Source organism: Lipophrys pholis (assembly GCF_963383615.2).
Source record: "Lipophrys pholis genome assembly, chromosome: 3".
Taxonomy (NCBI): Eukaryota; Metazoa; Chordata; class Actinopteri; order Blenniiformes; family Blenniidae; genus Lipophrys; species Lipophrys pholis.
This window is the reverse complement of record NC_137627.1, coordinates 32,375,618-32,390,075: the sequence shown is the minus strand read 5'-3', so window position 1 is coordinate 32,390,075 and position 14,458 is coordinate 32,375,618. Positions and strand designations below refer to the sequence as shown.

Sequence of the window (14,458 nt, the reverse complement as noted above, 5' to 3'; positions counted from 1 at the left end):
ATATATCTGGGGGGGATATATATGTGTCTGGGGGGGATCAGAATGAATGCCCCCCCCCCCCCCCCAATAAAGCAAAACTGCACATTTCCGAGTGGCCTTTTATTGTGGCCACCCTAAGGTACACCTGTACAATATTCATGCTGTCTAATCAGCATCTTGATATGCCACACCTGTGAGGTGGGATGGATTAAGGAGAAGTGCTCACTAACACAGATTTAGACAAATCTGTCAACAATATTTGAGAGAAATAGGCCTTATGCATACACAGAAAAAGTCTTAGATCTTTGAGTTGAGCTCATGAAAGATGGGAGCAAAAACAAAAGTGTTGCATTTATATTTTTGTTCAGTATATATATAGTTTAGCTATATATTATGTGAAACTCTAAACAGTCAGTAGCATGCTGTATTTTTCTAATTCGATCTTAAAGGTCACAGCTATTTATTCCACATTTAGAAAATGAATGAATGAGGGATGCCTCCATAGGTTTCCGTATTGTGGTAGTAAACTCAAACACAAACAAAAGACACAAATAGTGTTTCTTTATTGAGATATCACCAGTTTTATCACATTTCTGAATCCTAATTTTCTGGTAGAAGCAGTTTTAAAGGGGTCATATTATCCAGCTTTTCAACACTTTCACATGGCCTCTTTGGTCCAAAAATGTTGTTTTCAAAGTTTTTGGACCCAAATCCAGCTTTTCTTTGATTTTCCTCAGTTTGAATATTGGATCATAGGAGCTGCATTCAGAATCTGCTGTGTCTGTGTGAGCTGGACTGGCTCCACCCACACATGCCCATCTTGGGAAGAGGAGGAAGTACTTCCTCTGGTGGTGCCATGTGCCAGAGCAGAGCTGCCTAATTGTGGGAGGAGTCAAAGGGAGGGCCTACCTTTATTGGGATTGGCTAAACCCCCGATGACACAATATAGGGTTTGATTTGTCATTGGCTCGTTGGAGCACACACTTTTTAAAAACTGAAACAAGACAGGGAGAGAGAGGACAGACTTTCTTCACTTCTGGGGTGTCATTCCAGGTATGGGGACGATTACTACTGTTGGAAAACAAAGAGAAAGTGAATTTTATGTAATATGACCTCTTTAAGAGTTCAGTTTGCTATCAGAAACATCCAGTTACCTCTTCTACTATTGTCCTCTTATCTTTAAATGAAAACACAAGAAGCGGATGAACAAATAAGTGTACTGATGAAATATGATAACCTGATAACGTCCACAGCACTTCCTCCCTATCATGTAAAAGCTTCAAAATGCAAGAGTCAAGTATTTACTGACCTGTTTCATCATGAAATGTGAAAATGTATCAGTGGAAATCATTGAGATCCTTGGGGTGTATCTAAAGTTCTAGTCTTTTTATTAGGGACTCAACATAGTGCATCTTCCCAATAAAATGAATTGAAGATTTGTTTCCACCGATATAAGTGTGTGTTGGCATTTTCTATAACAGTGGTTCTCACCATGAGGTCTGGCCACCAAATAAAGCCAGGAGTTAATCTAAAAAATACAATAACTAGATGACAAATAATATCAAATAATAAAAACTGTTGAAAACGAAAGCTGTAAAATATGGACCTGAATTTAAGATGCTATTTTGAAAACTCACAGTTTTGTATGTTTGTCCAAACCTATAAAAAATGTCTTTAATGTTGATAAAACCAAACATTTAGGTTTGGATTATGTATTTAAAGGTTGATTAGGTATTACAAATTATCATATTTTTATCTACACACATGTTCCTGCCTTCAAAGCTGCAGCTATTGTCAAACACCTCTCTGAGGCACTGGACGATGTATTGACATTGTGTGCAGATACAATCTTTGGAATACTTCCAGGCCATAAAATAAGCAGGAGAATAGCAAAAACCTAAAAGTCAGCAATGTTTTTGCATCTTTATTAGCATGGAGGAGAATACTCTGGGAGTGGAAATCACCATTTGCCCTTAAAGTATCTTTGTGGCCAAAATATTTTGTCCCTTTTTTTTTTCTAAATGTGGAGAAAACTAGGCGTCTTGGGTGGGGGGCTGTGAGATTTGATATTGCTTGGGACCCTCTGATTTACTATGTATTGAATTTGAAGACTTTGCTGGATACATGAACCCACTCATGCATACTTTGTCAATATGACTGAACAAACACTTTTTGACTATAAGTAGATTTTTCTGCAAATCTTTCTGCACGTTCCTCTGGATTGTTGCTGATCAGCAATTATATAGGGAAGGGAAAGAGCACGATTCACAATTATCTTTTTCCTGCAAGTAATCAGTGTTTCCTGTAATTGTAAGAATGTTTCTCCATTGTTACTGTCATAAATACCTCCGCCTCTAGAGGTAAAGGTTATTATATTGATGTTTGTGCATCATTCTGAACGCTGCCGTCCATTCAGCTGTTCGGTGGTCTAAAAGCTCCGACACTAGTAACTTGTTATTTCCTCCAAGGCTTCTCTCACACATGTCAACAGGTCAGGGAAGTTTGAAAGCAGCTGTCAGGATTGAAAATAAGTGTGAGAGGAAACATGTGTGGTCTGAGACCTCCTCACAAAGCATTTAGGTGAAGCTTTGAAATGGCCTTAAAAAAAAAAAAAAGGCTGGATTAACCTTTCAGGTGCTTCCAGGGCAAAAACGTATCTTCAAAGTGGTTATTCTAAATATGTGAAAACCGGCAGTTAATCTGTTAGTTAAAAGCTATTTTGGTTCTGTTTTGAAAGAAAGATAGAAAGATAAGTACTATTGTTGAATGAAGAGCCACATTACTACGTTTTTCTTGAAATCATCAGTTAAATGAGCAAAACCTTTGCTTTCTTGATACTTGTGCTTATATTTTCACGCCATGACTTATAGGAGAAACAAATGTCCTCATCATATCTCTGAAACTTCACTATTTATCTTATTATGTTTACAGGAAAGAGTTGATCTTGCTATCAAATGGGATCCGGTTGTGTAAATTTGTGACATACAGTTCAGTTTTTGTTCAAAATAGATGAAAATGACACCAGTAAGTCCCAAATGTGTCTTAAGTGATGACTGTTGACTGACATCGATTGAATGACTGTTGTTAACATTGTTGGGCAACTTAGTTATTTCCATCTTCAAAACATGTTTGAGGTATGTAACAACTAATAATGTAATAATTTGGCCCTTTTCAATGTAAAAAAGCCGATAACTTGATCTCTTGCCAAGAGTGTAATAAGATATTTGATAAATTATCAAATATTTTGCCAATAATGTCATAAATCATGCTTGAAGTGGCATTAAGAAAGCAGCACTTTGTAGAAATAAATGCCATTTTTGCAGCTTTCATGCAGTTTACTGATGAAAAATAGAACTAGTGGATGAGAGGAGAGACTAAATATGATGCGACACTCAATCAAGTTGTAAGAATTATTTAACTTTTTCATGTTACTGGCAATTATTACGTTATTGGTTGTTGCTATGTAATTGTCCCTTAAACACAAAAAATAAGTCGTACTTTGTGTTATTCAGGGTGTCTTGGTAGCATGCATGGGGTTGTATTGCAGTGACACACTAGCTGGACTGTCAGCGTGGCAACAATGGGCTGTTACAAGTTGCATGAGTTAGTTGGAAGTCAAAAGAAAACAGATTACCATTAATTAAGTCTGGTACAGCATCAGGTTTGGTACCCCGGTTTGAATCCCAGTTGCAGCTGGAAGAGGATCTATGATTTAGTCTCGAGAATAAGACTTTGCAGGTTGCAGTGACTTGCTGTGGTGAGTTCTTTGAAAGAGAGCAGCCAAAAAAACAACAACAAAAAAATGTTATTTTAGTGGGAGGATACAATTTTCAGCAGCCATGAAAGCTCTGCTTAATGCCTGTTCTTGAAAGACGCTGATAAATGAACAAATGCACACAAAAGAGGCTGTTGAGATAAACTATCAACATGCAGGGAAGTTAGCGTTTGTTTAGTGGCTGCAATTACTGCCAATGAAGGCTCAGATAGACAGCAGCTCTACAACAGTTTCTATTGTTGACAACAATAACAACTCCATCAGAACTTCAATAATTATAAATGTATATATTTATGCATATACATATTCTATATAGTTCTATACTGATATACTATATAGATAATATCACATACGAGGCTGTTTCTGTCAGAAATAGTGATGTTACGTTAAGAATCCCCCCATTTACTCTCCATGTGTTTCCTGTTTTGAGGGAGTTTTGGTCCTCACACGGAGGAGCTGTTAGACCTTCCCAGACTTGACAGTGAAGTTGAAAAGTGCAGCAGGATGAATTGCTTCTAATGCGAGTCACTGAAAGTCAGAAATGTTTGCTTCAAGGCTTTGACACAACTCCGCACACCTCTTTAACTTGGCACAGATCAGTCGAGGGGTCGACTTAAAAATGTGCAGAAGCGGAAGGAGTTCTTTGTTCTGCTACAAGTTCAACATATTAATGTAACTCTTGGTTGTTGGTTGTTTTGTTTTTTTTGAGTGGAACTTCAGTAAAAATCAAAGGTGGGTGGGTTGTGCAGTGGAGTAGCAAAGTCACTCTGGAGAGTTTTCACCTTCTGCAGCTCTGAGCATACCATCCAGTGGCTGTATACTCAGGTGAATGCCTATACTCTAAGTGATGCTTTGTGCATCACAATTACCCACACACAGCCCTGCATCAGACCGTGAGTTGACTTTTATGTTCATGTGAATGTGGGCCGCAGCGGCAGCCGATGACAGCTTAATTCCCGGGCCGGGTCCCCCCTGCTGAGGCCCGCCGTTTGTATGATCTGACAGACGGAGATCAGACTGAGGAGAGATGAGTGGGAACCCTCCAAGCACGCTCAGGTTTCTTGGCACCGTGAAAAGATTTGTCCAGTCCATTCAGATCTGATGGAGTTTCCCATGTTCCGCGCTGCGGCTGGGTTTTTGTTGAAATATCTCCCTCATCTCAGTGCTCGCAGGAAGATAGACCCAAGGCTGACGTTGCGTTTAGTTTGGACCCACCAAAAACTGCACGCTGCCGCGCTGAACTTTTCTCTCGTCACGAGCCAGAGGAAGAAGAGTTCCAGCCAATTACTCTGGAAAAGGCAGGAGACAGGTAAACAGGTTCTGAGTACGGAGAAGGGGGAGTGAGGGGGTTGGGGTGGGGGGGCGGAATGAGCTAAAAAGAGGGGGGTGACCTCTGTTTAAAGGACGTTGGGTAATGGGGGTAATAGGTCAACATGAATTTAAAAAAAAAAGAGGGGGGGCGGATAAAAGGGGCAGGATAAGAAGGACTAGGGGACTTGGGGGAAAAAAAGTCTGAACTGTGCTGATAGAGGTCAGAGCGTGCAGCAGGCGAGAAAAGAAGTGTTTCCCAACATCTAATTTTGAGATAAGTGCTGTTTTTTTTTTTTAAACACGTAGTCCAGGAATGTGGTTCATGCAATGCTGACCTTCTGAAGATGACCGTGGACAAACCTCCCTCAGGTGCTGAAATGACACCAGTGTGCTTCATCCTCCTGCTGATGAGTAACGCCGCCTCGGTCTCTGCTCAGTTTAACGGATACAACTGCGATGCCAGCTACCACAGCAGGTTCCCCGGTGAGACAATCTTTACTGTCCACACTCTGCTCCGTCATCCTGCAGGTAAAAATGGAACACATGGTTTACAACCGCCGCAGCCCAACGAGAAGCTGCAGCAGTAAAATGGCACTTATCAACAAGGAGACAGGGAGCATTATCGCCGCTGATACTTCAATGAATTTTTCACTGATGTTTTTTGCCAGCAGTATAGAGAAGCTGCAGGAGCTCCTGAGGACACACAAGTTGTATCTGGACTTCCACAAAAGCTCCTCGTTGCAGGTTCAGACTTTTAGGTTTTATGGTGCATCAAGAAAAAAAAAGGAATATAATAGACACAGTTCCATATATTTGAGGTTCATAATACACATACTAAGTGATTTCAAACTTTTTTTGTTTTTGTGAAAAATCAAGAATAGACTATACAAAAAAAAAACAACAACAAAAAAGTGTTTCTTTCTTTCTTAACTGGAGGTCATGATTACTAGAATTTCTTATCATTTACCCTTTCAATTTAAATGTGATGAGTCTGTAGAAAACAGACGAAACATTATTTATTAATAGTATTATTATTATTATTATTATTATTATTATTATTATTATTATTATTATTATTATTATAAAGGGAAACATAACAAATAAAAGTGCATCACCAGCTCTTTTTCTTTCTTGGACAGGGTAAAATATGTCTTTATATACAGATGTTATAAGTATGTGTAGCTAAATGAAAATTCTAAATTAATTTACATTTTTTGAAGATTTCCTTGTTTGGATTAAATGTCCTTGCTCACGTGTAGCTGAAAATGACCTTCAGATTAGGTATTGCTATAATCTTCAATATCTACAGTAGCATGTACATTTTTATAAATCTGATTTCAAATTTGGGACATTTCACAAACAAAGGATACATTTTGAGGTGATTTTTCCACTTTGTTGCCTGTAAATTAGGAAATCATCTTATTCGTGGGAATACATGTGTAATTTTTATGGAGATTCAATTTCTGTAAGTGTGTGTGGATCGTCTGTGTGGAGCTATAATAAGAGTTTGGTTCTCATTTGAAAATTCACATATGAAGGTGCTGATTACTTGACCTCTTTCACGGCTGACAAATAACTCCAGCTGCACACGAATCACCTTGGCGGCAGTATTTTTCTGTTCAAGCCCTCTTTTATCAGTACAGACTTTTTCTCTGCTTCGAAAAAGAAAAAAACAACAACTGCGGTTCCAATCCCACAAGAGTCGGACTGGATTTCACCCTGACATCTAATCAGAGGCTCTTTTACACCTGTCATGTCTGATAAACGCTGGTGAAATGGCGAGCCTGCCACAAGGATCACAGGACAGTTTCGCGAAAAGTGCGACTTGCAAGTCAGGATTTGCAACACATGTTTTGGTGAAATCACAACTAAGATTTTTTTTTCTTCTTCTGCTCTCTTTGACACTGATCAAGTCAAACTTCTTCAGAAGCAGCAGAGCAAGAGAAGCTAGAAAAAAATAAAAAAATTCTGCCTGTTGCCCCTTCAGGTGAGCGAGACATCAGCGTTTACTGTGGCGTTCAAACCATCACCCTGAAGATCAACTTCTGCCCCGTGCTGTTTTCTGGCTACACGGTTGCAGATTTGGCCCTGAACGGCCGTCACGGCGAGGCGCAGTGCCGCGGCTTCATCAACAACAACACTTTTCCCACGGCGGTGCTCTTCAGCATCAGCCTCAGCACTCTGGAGGCCTGCGGCAACAGCCTGGTGGTAAAGACAAACACCACAACATCTCATTAACATAATCAATATGCAGCTTCATCAAGTTGACCAGTGACTTTGAAGCAAGCTGAGATGTTTTTCTTCACAGGTCAGCACAGCCTTGGGGGCCAATGCCTACGGGAACATGTCTCTTGTGCAGATTGGGAACGTCTCAGGTTATATAGACACCCCCGACCCCCCGACTATCATCAGCTACCTGCCTGGTTTGTTGTACAAGTTCAGTTGCAGTTACCCGCTGGAGTACCTGGTCAATAACTCCCAGCTGGCCTCGTAAGTCACTCCAGACAACTGCAATGTGCACTTGACCTTTTGCAAGCTACGCAGAGGATTTAATATTAGGATTTATCCATTTAATTAGGAGCATTGTCTATTAGTTTTCAAGAACATTTTAAAAGCCTGAGTGGGTTTTTGCATTATGGTATTTAAGAATGATTCATTATAGTAAGCATATATTTTCTGTTGTTTAACATGGCAATTCAGATACATATATACTTGCTGTAACTCATTCGGGCATGAAATGAAGTAAAAAGCACATCATAATAAGTTAGGAAAAACAGCCATTAAGAGGTTTATAATATGAACACTGACAAAAGAAGAGAGAAAAGCACTGAAACAGATATTCTTCCTTTACAGTTCCTCTGCTGCGGTGTCTGTCAAGGACAACAACGGTACATTTGTGAGCACGCTCAGTATGATCCTCTACAATGTGAGTACACAGAGACGTTATTATAATACACAATCAAACTTTATTCCATCAAATGAACTGAAGGGTTACATTATTAAATTGATCTAAAAGGATTGTACGACTGCTTGAATGTATCAATTTCTGACACAAAACACATATTGCTGAACTAATTATATTCTCCTGAATTTTACATATAAATAGCCTATGTGTGTCATTTTACAGTTGCATCATCTTTGAGTGATGCAAAAATGTCTTGTTCTTTTTTTTAAAAGATATAAAAAAAAATTCTCTATTTTTGAATAATTCTTTATTGCCTTCATAATCAGTGTGTGTGGATGGATTAGAAGTGATTGGGACTCACAAATAGTTTGTAGATTATAGTCTTTTTTTGTATAGAGTTAATAAAAATACAGCACAAAAACCTGTATTTATTTAAATTTTTATGTATTCATTCATTTATTTATTTATTCATTCATTCATTCATTCATTCATTTTACAAAGCGTACAACCAATAACCTGAATATTTTGTTCAATCTAACACATCTCCAACGCTTCAAACTGAAGTTGACCAAAGCCTGTTCACATTTTCACAAACAAACATCATCCCAGTTAAAGTTTTCATGCTGTTGCTGATTGTTAATGCTATTTCTTGCATGAAGCTTTTACTGCTTATGGCATTCTTGAAAAAATTATTTAGCGTTTGAGTTCTGGCCCTCAGTGGTGTGTTAAGATCTTTGGGTAAATTAGACACAGTGGGTACTTTTTTTTAAGCAATCACATTAAATGTGTTATTTGACAAATTCCCACCATGCAAAGTTCTGCAGGCCAGGCTGGACCACTTTCAGGCCCAAGAGCTGTAAGCCTGTTTTAGGGAATGAGAAATTGTGAATCAAGTTAAAACTACTTTTATATGACTGCTTTTCTTTCATGTTCAAAATGGCTGTTTATTTTTTGTGTTGGCCAGCAGTCTAAAACTGAAGGCTATCAGTAAGAAAAAAAAATGGATGCAAAAAAGCAGAATGGAGTTTTTAACTAGTTGTTGTCATCTGAGCATTTATTGACAGATATTAATCATTAAAATCCTTTCTTTTTCTGGGGGGGGGGGGGGTTATTATGCTTTTTCTGAGATTTTCTTAGTTGGATCGTATTTTTTTTAATAATATGGCCACTGGAGGAAACATGATTTACCATGTCTAATTTAGACGGTCTGCCAACCTTATGATCAAAAGAACCATTTCTGCCTCCAGTCCCACATAATAAATTTATCTTAACCTCAAAAATGAAGATAAAGCAGTATATAAACTTTTAAATGTAATTTTTCTATATAAATACACAAACTGTGACGCATGGTGTATATATGAAAATATATAAACAGAAGGGAGACAAAGAATATTCCATAAATGTTTTAGCTGCAAACGCAGAACTCTTATAAAAGTAAAGAAAAAGTTGAAAATATTAGTTTCGATTTCTCCACGGTCAGTTAAAACCTGGACACATGAAAAACTTGATATTAAGAGGTAAAAGGACATAGCAGGATGTGACGTGTATTTTCGTGAACAAAATAAGTGTCACATTTGTCACGTTGCATTGAGAGATAAGAGTCGTTTTGACGGATTGTGTGCTTGTTAATACATTTAGTGGAAACTGCAGGGAGTCGCTACAGAGAGGCTGGAAAGCTGCGGGGTTGCAGACTCCATGGTTTAGTTATGAATAGAGAGACTGCAGAATAACAGCAGACTTGTGGCTTCAATGCCATTGTGTCTTCTCCAAGTTTTAAATTTCATGTTTCTTTTAAACTACTTAGTGTTTTGGGTTGTTTTTTTTTTGTAATTTTTATTTCTCTTGGACTTTTCTTCTTGCACAGGATTCAGCGTTCAACCAGCCCCTGTCCATCCCCATGACTGGACTGGCTCTGAAAACTCGAGTGTTTGCCGCTGTGAAAGCCACAAACTTAGACAAACGGTACCAGATAATATCCCGTCATTCACCCTCCGACTGTCACCATCGATTGAATGAATGTGGGTCATAATGCCCACATCACTGAAACAGAGATAGTATTTTAGATCTGGTCATCCACGTAATCTTTCCCACCATTATTACTATTTTTTCCCCTTTTTTATGGATTTAGTTCTGTTTCCTGCTTTAGCAGCATTCATTATGCCATTATGTTATTATTCTTGGAGAAGGCGCCAGTCTGTAGCAGGAGAAAGCTGCACCTGTGCTTTCCCATGTGCAGTCAGATCTCTATCCTCCATCCCATCTCACAGTTTTGTCCTTTTGCAGGTGGAACATCTTGATGGACTACTGTTACACAACCCCCTCAGGGAATCCTAATGATGAACTCCGCTATGACCTTTTCTTTGGGTAATCATGTTTTTTTTCTTTTTTTCCTCGTCAAGATGATGACTTGATACACCACAAAAGAGAGCCATTACCCATTCATGCACTCCACATGGCTTATCCTCATGAAAGCTGCTTTTTTCCCCTCCCTAATGAAAGCTTAAGCATTTATCAAAGAGTGTTAGGGATAATGTGTTAGAAATATATGTAATATCACTTTTTATTTTTTCTGGTAAAGTGCTTGTAACTGATTACTGTTATAAAGTTAATAACACATTCACAGAACACATTTGCAGAGCGGCTGTTCGCCACTGTTCGCCTTCCTCCACGGTACCAGACGTATATTCTCTTATGCATTGAACTCCGTGCTGCAGTTTTTTAAAATTTCAATACGGAAACTTCCTCTATTTTAAACTAATGGGTTTTAAACCAGGAATCTCTGGGGCAACACGAGAGCCGGATAGTCGGGAGCACGACTTGCACATAGAGCTTATTTCATCGTCAACAATCTGGAGGCAGGTCAGACAGGCAGAGGTTCAATACACAACCACGAACATATTTGGGAGAAGATACCACGGATGAGGGTCAATTGGTACAAAAAAATCATGAAGGCAAAACAACACCAGGCATTTCTAGAAGGGTTAAAAAACAAAGACAAATTGGCAGAGTTTGATATCCACGTAAAGGGAGAAGACACAGGTGATACATATGAGGGCAGGGTTGCTGCAATCACAGGCGGACTCACGGGAAATAACTTGGTCAATACAAATAAAATGTGACAACAACAAAAAAAGGGGAAAAAAGAAGAAAAAAGAAACCATACATACATACATACATACATACATACATACATACATACGGTACATACATACATACATACACAAATTATTTTGAAACAACACGTGAACCTATAAAGGCCTGACAATGTTCTGCTATATTTACTATCGTCCTACCGATACTGTCTGCTGCTGTCGACATGTTGGTAGTTTCAGTTGTTTTGTGACATCTTCTATTCATCTAACTTCTTAATAAATGTCTTTCTAGAACAGGTGTTGTGCTGAATTCTGCATGACTTCTGAAATGTGCACCCCCTCATGGGATTGTGCAGTTTAAGATACTTTAGTAATGACTGATTAAGATGGAAAATCTTCAAACCTCTGGACCTCAGGGGTATATTAATGAGCAATAATGTTACACAGGTGTAAAACTGGGCCAAATTACTTATATTTTAGGATTTATGGCTAAATTGTATGTATTTTTCAATGTATTCACAGCAACGGTTGAACAATATAAGCCCGAATGTGGCTATTGCCACTTATTTTACAGGTACTGCAATCAAATATAACAGAAATGGCAAAATACATGTCTTTATTTTAATATATGGGAAGTTCTAAGGACAAGTGTCATGGTTTGTCATTATTTACACAAATGATATCTATTTCGAAGTATTGCATATGTACTTTTTGTTGACTTCTGTCATTAACTCATCTTTATTAGTTGGGGGGGATTAGGAAGTTGGAAGTTACAAAATAAGGTGAATTGGCCAATGAAGGGTTAAGACATCATGGTAATGAGAGCCAAATGGATCTAATACAACTAGGGGTGCCCCGTATTGGATATGTGTGAATATTTTTGTTTTAACAAAATGTCAATTTATGCAAATGAGGCTAGGGGAGAGGAAGTAGACGCCGCAAAACTTTAATAAAACATCCAAACTATTTGCCGCAGAACCAAAATGAGTACAAATTCAGCAAATCCACAGTTTATTTCTACGCCACAGATGTTTTCAAAAATACTTTCCGTTAAGCCGCCTGCTCCTGGAGTTCAAACCAAACCAATGTGGCGGCTCGGTTTGAACTCCAGAAGCAGGCGGCGCCCGAGATGACGCTTTTGTCCAATCAGGTGCAGCACTCCGAGCTACAAGCTACATGCTACATGCTAAAGAGTTTCAAGGCTGTTTGGAGGTTTTATCTGTAAAAGTGCCCGGAAATAACTTTGTTGTCTTCGGCACTGCAGTATATAAATAAAGTTGAATTGAAATGAACTGACATACCAGTGGTGCTTCATGCTACACATAATTCAAGTATGACTGATACAGTCATTCACAGCGAGCTGGATCGTGTAACGGCACACAGCGAGCTCGGTTCTGAGGGCAGTGCGTAGATGGATGCTACGCAACACTACACACCCCGACACACCGCTACGCACCGCTACGCACCGTTACAAACCTCGATGCACCCCTACGCAACGCTACGTCCTGTTACAGACCCCTACACACAGTTAAACACCGCTACGCTACCCTACGTCCCATTACACACCCCACGCAACTTTACGCACCGCTACACTCCCCTACGTATCGCTACGCTACCCTATGCACCATTACACACCCCTACGCACCGCGACGCACCGTTATGCAACCCTATGCACCCCTACGCACCGCTACGCTCACCTACGCACCCCTACGCACCATTACGCACCGTTACGCACCTCTTTGCACTCGTACGCACCGCTACGCTCACCTACGCAACCCTATGCAACACTACGCACCCCTACGCACGTTACACATCCCCACGCACCCCTACGCACCATTACACACCGTTACGCACCACTACGCTCCCCTACGCACCGTTAACCATCCCTACACACTGCTACACACCCATACACAACGTTACATATCCCTAGGCACCGTTACGCACCCCATTTTAAAAAATCCTCATACCACAACAGGCATGTCTTGCTGATGTTTAATCTTTAGTGTTAATCAGCAGATTGCGAGGTTGTGCTGATCTCACCGTCCATTCTTAAATACAACAGTTACTTCTCCATCAACTTGCACAACTCTAACTTGTATGTTGATATGTAGACGTCCATTGTGCCATCATCAGTTTGTGATTACATTGAAAATGTGAGTCTGTGTGTCTCAGCTGCGATAAGGACCCCCAGACGACAGTCTTCGAGAACGGGAAGAGTCAGGTGGGACGTTTCTCCTTTGAGGTTTTCCGTTTCGTGAAGCACAGACACCAGAAGATGTCAACCGTGTTCCTGCACTGCCTAACCAAGCTCTGCCGGGCCGACGACTGCATCATGCTGATGCCAGTAAGAGAACAAGGAAACAAGACCCTGTCCTCCTGTTTCTGATCCAATCCTCCAGCAAGGTATGAAATTTCATGATGTGATTGGCAGATTTGCGGCAGACGGCGCAGACGGGACGCGGGGGAGGACCTGGACTCCCCGCCGGTGGCGTCAGGGAACGCCGTCATCACGGCGGGCCCAATCATCACCAGGAGTGGTATGAACAATAAACCCACCCTGACAGAAATAAGTCATTTTTTGGGGACGTGATGAAAGCAGCAGCTCACGTATTGAGTTGCTTGTAAAAACCAATGCTGGGAATTATGTTTAGAAATGTCACAATCTTAATTACAGGTTAAATTAAAAGCCTTTTGAATAACATTGCTGTCTTTTTCCTTCTTTTCTTCCTGTTTTTTTTTTTTTTTTTTTTTAAAGATGAAACTCCAGTCAACAACTCCCAACTAGGTGAGTACGCTTATGAAACTGTTACATCACTTGTCCTCAGAGAAGGGCAAAGATAACAGACGCCCATGTAAATTGATGATTTGAGGCAACAACAAAAAGATTTTGTCTATGTTTTCAAAGGAGGGGGAAAAAACCACAAACTCAGGTCATGTTTTTAAACCTCAGAGCGAACGCCATGTCTGCTTTAAGTTTCTTGCTTTTGTTTGTCCTTTCCGTCCCGACAGCCTCTGGTGGCCCCTCCCAGTCGCTGAACCCGGTGACCAGCGCCTTGATCTCGGGCGTGGTCATCCTGGGCGTGGTCTGTGCTGCCTTCTTCTCGCTGTCGCTCCGCCTCCTGCTGAAGTCCCGCCTCCCCGCGGCGGCCTCAGGAGTCTGGAACCCGGGCTTTAAATGAGAAAAAAAAACTTCCACATATCACCACATCTCTGTTTTACATTTTCAAAAATGTGTCACGTGATCTGTTTGGTGGCTGCTCCAGTGGATGTGTTTTTTTTGTTTTTTAATCTTTGTACACTAATTATTAAATGCGTTTTTTGGTTTAGGTGTTTTATATTTATTGCCTTCAATACCTCAATATTTATGTTTACTTTTTTTTTCTTTTCTAGTAATTA

At 39.9% G+C, this 14,458-nt stretch overlaps 1 protein-coding gene across 2 annotated transcripts; it reads left to right on the top strand.

Annotated features, from left to right (window-relative positions):
* Positions 1-5,041: 5,041 nt before the first annotated feature.
* Positions 5,042-14,241, top strand: zpld1b (zona pellucida-like domain containing 1b; the record flags this gene model as incomplete). 2 transcript variants are annotated; one of them, XM_080460552.1, is made up of 11 exons in its annotated part: positions 5,042-5,063; positions 5,435-5,548; positions 7,053-7,273; positions 7,374-7,555; positions 7,919-7,991; positions 9,835-9,932; positions 10,254-10,334; positions 13,235-13,406; positions 13,494-13,599; positions 13,818-13,847; positions 14,072-14,241. In XM_080460552.1, 10 exons carry the CDS (start codon positions 5,443-5,445, stop codon positions 14,239-14,241), a joined length of 1,239 nt encoding a protein of 412 aa, XP_080316678.1. The 2 variants fall into 2 exon arrangements, with proteins under 2 accessions (XP_080316678.1, XP_080316677.1); XM_080460551.1 differs by lacking the exon at positions 5,042-5,063 and having other exon boundaries at positions 5,410-5,548.
* Positions 14,242-14,458: the final 217 nt, after the last annotated feature.